The sequence below is a fragment of the Thamnophis elegans genome, chromosome 8 (assembly GCF_009769535.1).
Source record: "Thamnophis elegans isolate rThaEle1 chromosome 8, rThaEle1.pri, whole genome shotgun sequence".
NCBI classification, from domain to species: Eukaryota; Metazoa; Chordata; class Lepidosauria; order Squamata; family Colubridae; genus Thamnophis; species Thamnophis elegans.
In genome coordinates, this window is record NC_045548.1 from 51,865,153 (window position 1) to 51,879,536 (window position 14,384).

The 14,384-nt window shown below is 35.5% G+C and overlaps 1 protein-coding gene across 1 annotated transcript in view; it reads left to right on the top strand.

The window, feature by feature from the left end:
* Window positions 1-13,376, top strand: part of RIPK2 (receptor interacting serine/threonine kinase 2) — a 32,319-nt gene extending 18,943 nt beyond the window's left edge. The window contains 11 exon segments of the mRNA XM_032222809.1: window positions 205-358; window positions 1,546-1,701; window positions 2,707-2,861; window positions 4,383-4,432; window positions 4,758-4,919; window positions 5,632-5,717; window positions 6,346-6,441; window positions 8,625-8,709; window positions 10,304-10,456; window positions 12,237-12,306; window positions 12,308-13,376. Coding sequence (XP_032078700.1) covers window positions 205-358; window positions 1,546-1,701; window positions 2,707-2,861; window positions 4,383-4,432; window positions 4,758-4,919; window positions 5,632-5,717; window positions 6,346-6,441; window positions 8,625-8,709; window positions 10,304-10,456; window positions 12,237-12,306; window positions 12,308-12,575 — 1,435 coding nt within the window. The 3' untranslated portion in view covers window positions 12,576-13,376.
* Window positions 13,377-14,384: the final 1,008 nt, after the last annotated feature.

A 14,384-nucleotide genomic window follows, 5' to 3' on the forward strand; every position in this document is an offset into this window, starting at 1 on the left:
GGGAATAGAACTGAAAACCACTGTATATTTTGACTTCAGCAACTGATGAAAGATGCAAAGAGAAAGGACACCTTTAAATAAATTAATATGTAAACAAGCCTTTTATTCTTTTCCTTCAACCCTGTCTTTCCACAATGTACATTTGAAGTCTATTAGCTGGAAGATAAGTAAATTTGACTATTGTTTTGCCATTTATTCTTGTAGTGAGCGAGAGAGTCTCTTAAAAGAAGCTGAAATTTTACATCAGGCAAGATTCAGTTACATTCTACCAATTTTGGGAATTTGCAACGAACCTCAGTTTCTGGGAATTGTGACTGAATATATGCCTAATGGATCACTGAACCAACTTTTATATGAGGTAAGTATGCACAATTGTAGCAAGAGTTTACAGCTACATTATTAATTTTAAAATAAGGAAACCCTAACTCATATTTGCTGGGGAATTTTGGGAATTGAAGTGCACATGTTTTTTTTTTAATTGCTGAAGTTGAGAAACACTGAGTTAACTTAATGCATCAGAAAGAAGAGGAGCACATGTTTGGAACAGTGTTGTGTCTTAGCCCAGAAAGGGGCAATTTGAGAACAAGTTCCCCATCTTCATGCATTGATATGGAATGACAAGTGCTTTTAGAGAGTCTTTAAAAAGCTACTGAATATAGCCATTCTCCAGAACGTGTACATTTTTTCTTTATTATATTCAAAATGTTGTCATAGATTGGAATAAATATGAAATAGTTTTAGTTGTGTAATTAATTTTATTAATTTTTAATTGTGTAGTTTTAATTATTGTGTACATAAATAAACTCTCAGTAGTTGGTAAAAGATAATGGTGTTATCTAGTTGAGGTAAATTCTTGGTGATGTAAGGAAGTCTTCTTCAGGTTATCTTGACAATAGCAATAGTAATAGCACTTGGAGTTATATACCGCTCCACAGTGTTTTAGAGCATTTTCTGGTGGGTTTGCAGTGTCAATATATGCCTCAAACAAGTTGAGTCCTTGTTTTACTGATCTCAGAAAGATAGAAGGTTGAGTCAACTTTGAGCTATTCAGGATCAAACTCCTGACTATGGACAGAATTTGCCTGCAATACTACATTCTATCCGTAGTATCCCATTACACAGCTCATCTCATCCTGTCAATCAGAACTTATGTTGAGATCAGCTAACGAATGCTGACCACTGAGGTCCAAAAATTAGCCTTCTCTGTGTTGGTCTCAGCCTTCGGAACATTCTCCTCCTCCCCCCCTTCCTGAGGTCAGTAGACCCCAACTCTCCTGGCCTTTTGCAAAGGTTTGAAAACATGGCCTCCTAACAGCTGTGTTTAATTAACTTTTAACATTTTAATCATCCTTGCCTCTTTCATAATGTATATTCCATTTTTAGGTTTTAATATTGTATTTGTACTGTGGGGGAGATGGATGGTTTTAAAATTTGATAAATAAATACATTAGCCGGTAGATCAGCTAGCTTCAAGACGCTCTTTCAACCATTCCAGTCTGTCTCTCTGTATCGCCATGTGTTGTGTTCTTTCTCTTTTCTAAATAGAAAAACATCTATCCCGACATTGCTTGGTCACTCAGGTATCGCATTGTGTATGAAATTGCTTTGGGAGTAAATTATCTTCACAACCTGAATCCTCCACTCATGCACCATGATTTGAAGACTCAGAATATTTTACTTGACAGTGAGTTCCATGTTAAGGTAAGGCTGGGATCTTCTACACTGCAGAAGTGGAAAAATCAGGGATGGAGACGTTAAAAGTACAGTACAGGACCATGTGCAGCCCTCCCGAGCTCTGTTTTCACTGGCAAGAGTTGCAGGAGGCCATCACAGCCAGAAATGGAGTTCGGGAGCCTTTTTTTGAGGGCAGAGTCACTGTGAGACGGTCCCTCACTGTTTCTTAGATCTGGCCTACTAGGTCACCCCAGTGGGTGAGCCCAGTGACCCCAGATCTAAGCACCCTGCAGGCTGAATCCAGTCTGTGGGCCTTGAGTTTGACACCCCTGTTCTAGCCTATTCCACTGTTAACAGCTCTTATCAGGAAATTCCTCCTAATACTCAGTGTGGGTTTCCTTTCTTTTAATTTTAACCTGTTAATCCTAGTCCTCTTGAATTTCAACAGAGATGAGTTTCCATCCTCTTTTCTACATACTGTATTTTTAGAAGTTTGCACATTATTAAATTTCCTTTCAATTTTCTTATTCATTTGTGTGATTGATATATAGAAAAGCAATATTGTGGCTTAGTAGATAATTGCATTGCTCATATTTATGTCTTAGAAGGGGAAGTAAAAATCGCCACTTACTAAATGAGAACTTTAAGGTTTGTGGTGACCACGATTGTAATTTTATAACGTAAACATTGCTGTTGGTAAATCTGAACTCTGCTCAGGGTTATTCTAATGACTTAAGAGTATGTCTAGAAAAGCAAGTGGCATATGTACATGCGCAGACACATGTGAGTTGGCAATTACCATATTATCTAGTTTAATAAATTCTCACAAAAACTATTTTATGGTTTCATTCTTTAATCAGCCAGTCCCTTTTGTTTTCTGATCTGCCTACCTTTTTGAAATAATTGTTTCAATCTTAAAAGTTTTGTTGAAAAGAATAAGCTTCTTTTCTTTTCAAAGCCTTTCTTTGATCAAAGTAGATATTTTTAATGGGCCTAAACCTTTGTGACCTGAGCTTCTTTTCCATCTTTCAGATTGCAGATTTTGGTTTATCAAAGTGGCGCATGATATCCATGTCACTTTCAAAAGGGGATAAATCAATGTCTGAGGGAGGGACCATCATTTACATACCACCTGAATGTTATAATAGCAGCAAAAACCGTTCAAGTGTAAAGCATGATATATACAGGTATATTCTATTATGGATTTTTGGAACAACGTGTGCTTATTTTTAAATATATAAAATATAAAAATGAGCCATATTCATTACAGATGCCATATGTAAAATGCAGTGAGATTAAAGACCATAAAATATTGTATACTTTGATGTCTCAGTCTCGATAGAAATACTTTATACTTCTTTGTGGAGGTTAAGGTCAGCACATTTTATTAGAAAGATTTGTTTTAGTGGTATTCCTAATCAGCTACGTATTGTTTGGGATATATTTCTTTTCAATAGCAGTCAACAAACCAATGCACTTTTTGCATCTGGTATTTGCCAGTCAGCTTAATTAATTTTTTTAAGTGCCTCTGGAGTCAGTTTAAGGAATTGGTTTCTGTATGCAAATATGATGTTGCTGTCCAGTTATGTCTTTCATAATGCAAGTTTTTTCATGCATACCTTCTCTCAGGCTTTCCATTGTACACATGCATGGAAACTATAATTCATCCCTAAGTTTTGAATAACACATACAGTACACATATGAATCTTATTGTGAAATTTGGTCACATAAATGTTAATTCAAACTCATTAATACTACCTTCTTGAAAGGAACATTTTAACCCTTTTTCATGTTACTTAAAGCAAGTCAAGCATTTTAATTTAGTGAAAAGCTACCCTTCATAGAAATTTTACAGGGGTATTAACTAACTAGCAATGTAAGTCAAGGTATAGAGTTTACAGATTTCATTAAGGACTTTGGCTGTTCTAGTACTTTGTGTATGCACATTAGCAACAAACAATGATACATATCCAAAGACTGTATTCAGCTATCACAATAAATTCTGATTTGCTGAAAGAACTGCTTTGTGTTCTCTCTCAATACAGCTTCCTCCATATGTTCAAAAATATTGCTTCCATTTTAAATTTAAAAAAAACTTAATCCTGTGCATTGGATGTAGGTTCATCTTAATCATGAATAAAGTCAGCTGCTGACTTTAAGATGCCCTCTCTTGTATGGAAGGAAGTTTTGCTCAATTTATACAAAAAGGGGATGTATTCAGTAAAAAATAGATGTGAAATCTTCCAAAGTTTCCTTTGTGGCTACATAAGAGTAGAATTAGCATGGAAACCTAAAATGTACTCTATTTAATTTCTAGTAGGGATATACTGATACAAGAATGAAATTGATATAATTAATATTTAGTTATTTGAGAACTAAACATTTAGTTATTTGAGAACTAAACATTTGAGAAAGTATCCTTGTATTTGTATTAGGTCTATTTTATATATTATGTATTTATCTAGATAATGTTGTATATATAAAGAAATTACTGTCTTTTTAAGATATCAAAGGTATTTGTCCAATCTAGTCACTGAGAATATTTTAAATACTAATATCCTCGCTTTGCTGTTAGATTGGGATGTAGATTTCCCACAAAACAACAGTAACTGGGATATTTTCATTTTAGAAATTGAGATTATTTGCCTCGGGGGGGGGAGTGAACTAATTTAAAAATACATACTAACATGCATTTTTGTTTGTAACAGTTATGCCATTATTATGTGGGAAGTGATGTCCAGAAAAAAACCATTCGAAGGTCAGATTTTGACTATCTAATTCTGTTAAAGAATAGCTGAGTTAGAATAACCTGTTAAAATTTAGATTATTTTACAACAGTATTTTTAAAGCCCATTGTTTCCGCTTTGTCTTAAGCTTGTATTGTATTGTACTATTGTATTGTAATAAAATACCATGTATTACAGAATATTGGTAGGAAGGGCAGGAGAATTATTTTGCATTTAAAATTTCTAAATTAGGTTTAGATCACAATATTATTTAAAATATGAATTTACTACTTGCGTTTCAATTTCTAAAATTGGAAGAAATGCATATATTTCTAACGTGATATATGACTTTTGCAGAAATTGTACATTACTTGCAAATTATGTTTAGCATGTCACAAGGGAAGCGTCCAGATGTTGGGGAAGAGACTTTGCCCCTTGATATTCCTTACCGAGAATTGATAGTGTCTTTAATGGAATCTGCTTGGGCACCCAATCCAGAGGAAAGACCATCTTTTTCAAGTGAGTTTCTCTGTATGATAGTTAACTCAGCAGTTCTGGCTACACTCTGCTGTTGTATATTTGTTGCATCCGCAACAAAATCTCAAGATGATAATACAGTCCACACAGGTGGGGTCTGGCAGGTTCATCCTGTTTAATTTGACTGAGCTACTGGAGAGAGAGAGGCTGGGGTCATAACAAGGCTTGGATTGTAATTCTGTTAATACCAAATTTGGGTAACATTTGGTGAACCTGAAAGCAATGTTTCAAGCAGAATACACACACTGTTTATTTATATAACCCGTCAGCTCACAATATAAGAACAAACAATAAGGTAAGCAAAATAATAAGATAAATAATAACTAAATAAACAAAGCATTCAGTAAGAAAAATAAGCAAAATGGCAAATCTGAGTGACTGTTTAGCACAAGAATATGTAACATACTGCAAACATATCTAATAAGGAATTCAATTCATCCTACCCTAAGGCCTGGGAGACCATAAAGACTTTCTGGAATCCAAATCTCTTAGGGTAATTGTGTTAAAACAACTAATAAACATTAATTGTTCCCTATCTGTTGGATATAGTATATATAGTTTTACCCAGGAATAGTTGGTTTTGACATCCTTCAAATTTGCCTTAGGGAGTATGCTTTAAAATATTTTTCAGGAATGTAATTTCCATAATTTAAACTTTCTGTTAAGAGACCTAATAGTGAGTATCTTTGTTTAGGGTGCTTAATAGATCTTGAATCTGTGATGAGGACCTTTGAAGAGATACCTATGCTTGAAGCAGTAATAGATTTAAAGAGGGCCAAAGTAAGTGTTCATATTATAATCTATTATGAATAGAAATTATTCCCAAAAAGAAAGTGGATATCCATGTATCTGAAGCTAGAATTCTCATACTATTAATCATATGCAGTTGTTCACTTGCCCAGTCTGAATTATGCTATATGGGACCATAAGACCATTGAGATATTTGTAATCAGAAAACTGCCCTGTTGGGGTACCTGATCATAGATAGAACTGTAAGCAAGAGGTAACTGGACTTTCTGGTTTTTCTTTGAAGACGTTTCCCTTATCATTCAAGAAAATTCTTCAGTCCAGTTGCCTCTTGAAAAAGCACCTTTGGAACAACTATCACCTAGATGACTTAGAATCTTCATAGACATCCTTCATAGACATCCGCTTATTTATGTATTGCTTATTTTTGTTATTATATTTAATATATTTATATAATATAAAAATTATAAATTATAGTTTATTTATGTATTCCTGTGTTAAACAATAATAATCTTTGCAAGCAGTTGGCTGTAGGTGAGCGCATGTCCCAAATTATGCTCTACCATAGCCTTACTCAAATGCAGGACTCTTGGATATTTTGTCTCATAATTCTGCTCCAATTTCAGAGCGACATTTTGTTTTACACCAATGTCTCTTTCAGGCACACTATGAATGGAATTGCATTCATTTGTCTAAGAAGATATCCAGTGATGAATCAATATCTTTAAATATACCACTGAACACTAGTACAAAAGAGGTAAAATATTTTTTCTATTATTATCATAAAGACCTTAATATGGTTAAACTCCTTTTTTTGCCAAAGATCAGTGGTCAGTTTTTTAGAGAGTCAGAGAGAATACATAAGATATGATGAGCTAGACAATGAGCTCTTTGCCAATGATCAACATTCAGCATTTCAGAGCTATGTTGAGGTTCTTTCAGGGGATAGCTGACACCTTTATACTATGCTAATCATAGGGACACCTATAAATTTGCATATTCATAGACCTCCTTAAGGCAGGAGATAAATGCTGATAAGTGGCAAATGCCCAACAAGGATAATTACTGATCCCTGCTTACCATACTATGATATAGAGGGACGTCTTCTCCCTGTTTGAATGCCACAGAATAGAATAGCTTCCAGAAAGTGAAACTGGGATAATGCACAGAGAGGTGTCTTCAGACCACTGTTGTCCTTGAAATAAATAGATCTTCCAGCTCTTACAATTCAATATCATTTCAGAAACCATATATATTTGCATGACTAGTTCATTCCTCCATCGAAGACACTGAAATATACCTAACACAGAGAGTCTTTTCAATCACCCAGGAACTGATACTCTCTGGCTGTTTAACCCCCAGAAAAGGTTTGGAAAATGCCTGTGTGGAAATTTCTGGACTTTGGAAGGGCTCGTCCTTGAAAGATCAGATAGTCAAAAACACTCCCCCCCACTTTTTTTCTTCTTCTTCAGGAATGGAATGGGGAAAGAAACTTTAGACCATATCAAATGGTGTTAGGCTGCCTCCTGCTGTGTTATCCTTCTAATTTGGGACAGATTGTACAATGTGAATTTGCACCACATTTAAGATATAGCATCCTTCCTAGAAATTTTTAAGACAAAAAATGGTTTCTCTCACTAGCATTCATTCCCAGAGAAACACCACAGACATTTGGAGAAGAACAAATAACCCTGTAAAAAGGAGATACAATTTCACCCTAGTCTTTGAACATTTCATACAATGGATCAACCTTTAGTTTGACCCTGCATTTGGTGAATATCCTTGTAGAACCAGAGAATAGGAATAAAGAATTGATTTAATGGCAACAACAGGGGTAGAGAATCCATATAGTTATTAAAGTTAGATTAGGCTTGGAAGCCTTGGGTTCAAGTGCAGCATCAGCCATGGTAGTTTCCAGGTGACTTTAGGCTTGTTACATTCTCTCTGTGGGATGTTTCAAACAATAAAATAGGGCAGAACAAGAAGCAATGGGTGGAAACTAATCAAGGAGACAAGCAACTTAGAACTGAGGAGAAATTTCCTGACAATTAGAACAATTAATCAGTGGAAAAACTTGCCTCCAGAAGTTGTGAATGCCCCAACACTTGAAGTCTTCAAAAGAGGTTGGATAGCCATTTGTCTTAAATGGTATAGAGTTTCCTGTCTAGGCAGGGAGTTGGACTAGGAGACCTCCAAGGTCCCTTCCAACTCTGCTATTGTATTGTATTGTGTTGTGTTGTGTTGTATATCATTGGTAATTTTTATGTGGAAATTTGAAAGTGAGCGACAATGCTGTTTTATTATGGGTCTCTGTGTGTGTCTCCTTATTTAGGGCAGCGAAAATGTCCCTTGATGAAGAGCTGTATGCATGAATTTTACAATGAATTTAGCTTTGGTTTACCACAAAAATCTTTGCACTACTTTTGTTGCATTCTAAATCAACCACAATATGGTTGAGGCAATTAGGGATTGAGTGTAGTATTTATAACCAACAATTTTGATATTAATGCAAGGTTTGAAACAGCTTTTCTGACACCCTCAGACAGTGTAACTCTGCAGTCCTATTGGGTTCATATTGCATAAGACAAGTATGCAGAGAAAAAACCCAAGAAGTTTCAGAAATGTGGAGCACATGTACTCAAGCCCTTATTTTGTATTTCAGGCATGTCCAGCTGGCGGGCCATATGAAGCCCTGGGCAGCTGGTATTGCAGCCCCATTATAATTTTAAAGATTAAAATAATCGCATGACACTATACAAAATTTTATAGTAGGTTTTTCTTTGTGTGTGTTTATTTTAATTACTGATATGTAAGTAAGATTTTAAATATATCTAGCATAATCACTAGTACATTTTGTGGTCATTTACTTGTTTGCTAAATTTTACCAGTTGAAAAAATTAAACCAAAAATCTTTGTTCCATGTGATTCTGTTCTTTCCAGAATTCCTGTTCATCCCAAGATGATCAATCTTATCCGTCAAGTGTTCCCCAAAATATATCAAAACCCTGCAACCTCCTTTCAGATGGTATGTCCTCTGCACACAATTGCAGTCTGATCATTGGCTAATTATATAATCCTCTTATGGATACCAATAAAGGAGAATATTTGCAGCTCAGGGTTGAAATGAGGGGTCCTTGTGCTTTCTGAGCTTGGTTGTTTCCTTAAAGACGTTTCATTACCCAAAGTAAGCAACGTTATCAGTGCTAGAGTCTTCAGACTAGCATTGATGATGTTACTTAGTTTGGTAATGAAACATCTGCAAGAAAAAAAAAAACTTAAGTTCAGAGATCATTAAGGACCCCTCTTCTCTTACGAATGCAGCATAATTAGATAGTGTCTCTCTAGTTCACAGAATGTTAATAATGGATTGCACCAAAACCGAGTTGAACCAGCAGTAGCATTCTATCCAGCATAAGATTTTAGATTGAAAACTGGTACAAGTGGCCCTTGGATTATAACAGTTCCTTTGGTGACCTTTAAAATTACAATGTCATATAAAAAAGTGACTTATGACCGTTTTTCACACTTAAAACCTTTGCAGCATCCTAATTCCATTAATTACATGCAGGTCATGTAATTAAAATTCAGGCACTGGGCAACTGACTCATATTTATGACGGTTGCAGTGTCCTGGAGTCATGCGATAACTTTTTGCGACCTTCTGACAAGCAAAGTCAATGGGGAAACTAGATTCATGTAACAATGGTGTTACTATTTTAACACCTGCAGTGATTTAACAACTGTGACAAGAAAGTTCGTAAAATGGGTTGAAATTTACTTAGCATCAGAAATGTTGGGTTCAATTGTGGTCATAAGTCGAGGACTATCTTTATTCTACATTAATCAGTGTTCTTTCTAAAGTATTATGTGGGTAGATATATTGATTTCTACTATATTGCTTTAAATAAAAATAAATTGTATAGTAAACAATAGATATCGTATTTTTAAAAGTAAAAGACGCACCTTTTTCCTCCAAAAGAGAGGGTGAAAATCTGGGTGTGTCTTATACACTTAATACAGCATTTTTGGCTTCCCGAAACCCCACCCCATTCCCAAAAATGGATTGCAAAGGGTTTGGGAGGCCTGCAAAGTGCTCCGGAGGAGGGCAAAAATGAGTGGTTTTGCTCATTTTTACCCCCAGCCCCCAGGAGCACTCTAGAAGCCTCCCAAAGCCTATGCATGCCCTGTTTTTTGCAAAAAAATGGACTAGTTTTTGCCCCCCCACCCAGGAGCACTTTGCAAGGTTCTCAAACTCTCTGCATGCCCTGTTTTTCACAAAAAAAATATGAGGCATGCAGATAGTTTGGGAGGCCTGCAGAATACAAAAACTTTTTTTTAAATCTACCTCTTCAAAATCTTGGTGTGTCTTATACTCTGGTGTGTCTTATACTCTGAAAAATACGATAACTTCTAATGTTATCCGTTTGGATAATGAAAGAAAGAAAAAGGAAAATCATCTACTGGTTGTGTTGCAGCCATTTGGTGTAGTGCAGCATGGCTGGGATGGTAGGTAAATTGTAGGTAAATGATGGAGTAGTTCTGGGTTTATTTCATGCTTTGTTTTTTTTGTTTTTACTCTTTTTTAAATTAAATTAATAAGATACTTTTCTTTTTTGATAGTTAAGGATGAACCACACTCGCTGCTCAGTTATGTTCCACACTCCCAGAGTACTCAGTCTTGCGTATCTCAACAAAGTTCTTCATCTAACACAGATAGTTCTAATTCATCAAATTCCATGCCAGGCTTGCTACAGATAGCAGGAACCAATCCAGGTATGCAACTGAGATTTTTGAATCCTACTCATGATCAATTTGTTTTATTATACAACTGGATAGGATCTCTAGAAATAACATCACAATATTCACCAATGTGCATGCATTATTCTCTTTTACATATTTGCGATATTTTATGGGGGCATTTATAAAAAAAAAATTCCTGATAGCAATGTACAGGCCGTCTATCACAAGGATTGATCTTCAGAGAGTAGTGTTAGGTAAGCTCCCTGTTGGGAGAGCAAGTACGTTCAGCGAAGCGTTGTGAGAGTTGTGTTGGAGAACACACAAACCAGCATACAGAGACACTGCAGTTTAAATAGGCTTTTACTTTTGTGGAAATATAGGTATCAGAGTCCATCAAATAGTCCAAGTCATACACGGATAAGTCAGTCAGTCATCAATGTCTTTCAGTTAAGGGATAATCCAAATAACATAGTCCAGTAATCATATAATCAGCCTGGTACACAGAGTTTGCTAACAGTTGCAAAACTTACAATAGCTCACAGCACTCAGATCAGTTCAGCACAGCATCTAACAAACAGAGAGAGAGCTAGCAAACATTCTGGCTCCCTCTTATGGCCAACTGAGGAAAACAGCAACCAATCACATTTTACAGTATGTTTAAAGAAACAGGTATAGCATTGCTACAGTATATGATTTATATATTGCCAACCCAACCATTCGAATTATATTCCTAACAAGTAGTATACTGCAACTATTAATTATTTTATGGTTTAGCTCATACACAGTTTAAGAATGTAGAAGAAAATGGAAATTATGTAGAAAGTGGAACTTTTGAACAGAAACTACATGTCACTGCAGAACTTGTGAATGGGGGTTATACCCAAAGGTACTTTTTCCAGAGGCAACTAGACTTTCTGGTTTTTCTTTGAAGACATTTTGCTTCTCATCCAAGAAGCTTCTTCAGCTCTTGAAAAACAACCTTTGGGACAATCATTACCTGGATGAATGAAAAATCTCCATAGACATTTAGTATGCACTTTGGAATGAGGATTATAATTAATGTTATGATATATTGATTTACAACATTAAATAACATTTAAAATATGTTCCTTAAAATGGCATTTAGAACAAAATGAGTATAATAAAAATAAAGTGAACATCTAAAGGAAACTTAACCCATCAGTAAAAAATAGCCTTTGTATAATCTACTGTATAATCTAATGTTGTATACAAAACATTTGAGGTACATGTACAGAAAGGCAGTTGATTCTGGAACATGTGGACATTTCTACCAGGATTATCTCTTTCATGTGGGAGAGAACCACTAGGTGGGACATACTGACTTTTGAAAGACACTATCTGCTTAATAACACTGCATAACAGTCTCCAAATGCTTTAGGTGACTCTAATATTTAGATAAAACAATTAGATAGAAATGTTAGTTTAAAGTTTGGGATTTCCACACTTCAACAATGGTGTGGCCTGCCTTACTCTTTCACCTTCCAGTGATCATAACTGCCCATCAAGTTTATCTAACAAAAGCAAAATCTGTATGTCCAGATATGACAAAAAGTTAGATAACACAATTAAGGATCTGCTGAAGGAAGAGCTAGTAGATAGGAAATAATTAGAGAATACAGCTTTATTTTAATAAAAGTGAAAGGACGTAGTTTTGTTTTTGAAAGTACCATACTAAAAAATTAGGAAAATGTGCTCTGTTCTTTTAAGTTGCTTTGTGTAGTTTGATATTATTTTTATTTTAGGACTGAATCAGATTTTTGTTGTTGTTGTTTCTTTTCCTTCTCTATATTAGACTTTATATTGAGGACTATGCAGTCACAAGATTTTGCTGTAGCTCAGAATTGGATCCAAACTAAAAGAGAGGATTGTCCATCAGATGACCGACACTTGCATTAACCAGTGTTTAGATGCCCTTGTCGCCAGGGATTTAATCATGAAAGAAGATTATGAACTCATTAACACCAGATCTACAAGGACCGCAAGAGTCAGGCAACTGCTTGATACTACTGACAGTCAAGGAGAAGAAGTTGCTAGAATCATAGTACAAAAATTGAAAGATAACAAACAGATGGGACTTCAGCCTTACCCAAATATACCGCCTGTATCCAGGGGCACTTCTTTGCATCTATAAATGTCAGGACTTGCAATCTGGATTTCTATTTCTGAAGTATCTTTTATGTTTCTGCTGCATGGCTCCAAACGAGGGTCTTAGTTTGCTGGCTGAGGGGGAGGGCATCTGGCAAATGGAACTATTACACAATGTTCTTACCGTTTTTAAAAATAACAACACACTTGGACTTCCTTACTGAATAAATCTGTGTTTTGTGGAATTATTAAAAAGAAAATATAAATTATACAAAGAATATAAAATACAAAAGAATAGGCAACTTAAAGGGCATCCTGTCTTTTGAAGCATTCTGTCAATCAAATGTATCTTTAAATAGGGAAGGATTACTGGGTTAGTGAATTTAGAAATGTTCTAAAACACTACCCTTTATAAAGTATTTTGTATGAATATGAACCACTTCTACATGAATTTGCTTGTCTTCAATCATGAGCTTTGAAGCAAAATATACATGCCCTACTTGGCTATGCCAAACATTGACCAGACCTAATGAGACAAACCCCAGATGCATTTTGCAATGCATTCACTATCGTTTTGCAGCATTGTAAAATGGGGAAAAAACCCTGTAAGTTCTTGTTGAAAGGAACATGTTCTCTGTTCATGATCTTTAAAGAACATTTCAAGCCAAGATTTGCCTGGCCCAGGGCAAAAGAACATTAATTCCCCCAAAGAGCAGAACCTGGTGCAAATGAATTGTGCTGGAATTTAGAAAAAAAACTATTGTTTTCATAGAGGCCCTGTTGATTATAGCTCAAATTGTTCATAAATACTTTGCTAAGATGGAAAGCAATCCATGTTCAGTATACCTTAATGCAAAAGTAGATGTAACAACAACTTCTGCTTCAAGAAGAAACATTTTAAAAATATTTTTTATTGTATTATATCATACATTTCCTTCTCGATAGACACCTGTGCTCTCTAAGAAGAAACACTTTAAAGATACTGAGGAACTGGGAGATGTGAATGAGGTTTTACCTCACAATCCCTCCTCTTTATAAAATGAAGGGTGTGTTCCTACTCTAATTTTTAGGTGAGGTAACGTATTCTTCTAAGTAATCCACCTATTTGGAAATGGCACAAGGATAGGTTATAGTATAAAATAGGTATGAATCATATAAAACCAGTCTGGTGTAGTGATCTAGATATCGGCTAAAAACAGGAGAGTGGCTCTCTAGTTGTAGTTCCGCCTTGAGCATGGAGCCAACTGAGTGACCTTGAGTCAGTAGCTCTCATCCCTGGGAAAGAGACAGTGGCAATCCACTTCGGAATTCCTGCCAATAAAACTACAGGGATCTGTCCAGGCAGTGGTTAGGAATCAAGTCTGACTCAAAGGAATGCCAAAAAATTTCATACAATTAATTTGTGATTTACTATCTATCATCATTTATATGAACAAATGCCTTTGAAGCTCTTCTCTTATCCAGTTAAGCCACCGAGGATTCTGCTGAATATAGTTTGGTGGAATAAAGGAGCTGTGGCAGAAGAGAGACTACATAATGTTCCTTAGTAACCAAATAAGGTTTTTTTAAAATTTATAGAATCTTAATTCACGCATGACTGGTAGGATTCAAATGCGGTTCCTCATACAAATGCAAATTGTGGCTGAAGGATGAACTAAATGATTCCAGCTCCATGATTCTATTTCTATGTATCTAGAAGGTCCTTGGTTCAGATACTTGCTTAAAGATTATTAAACAGTGTTAGGAAGTCAAAAACATCTCAATTTCATCTGATTGATTGATTATGCGCCATCAAGTCAGTATTGACTTTTGGTGACCATATTGGTAATTTTTTTTCAAATGCTCCCCAACCTGG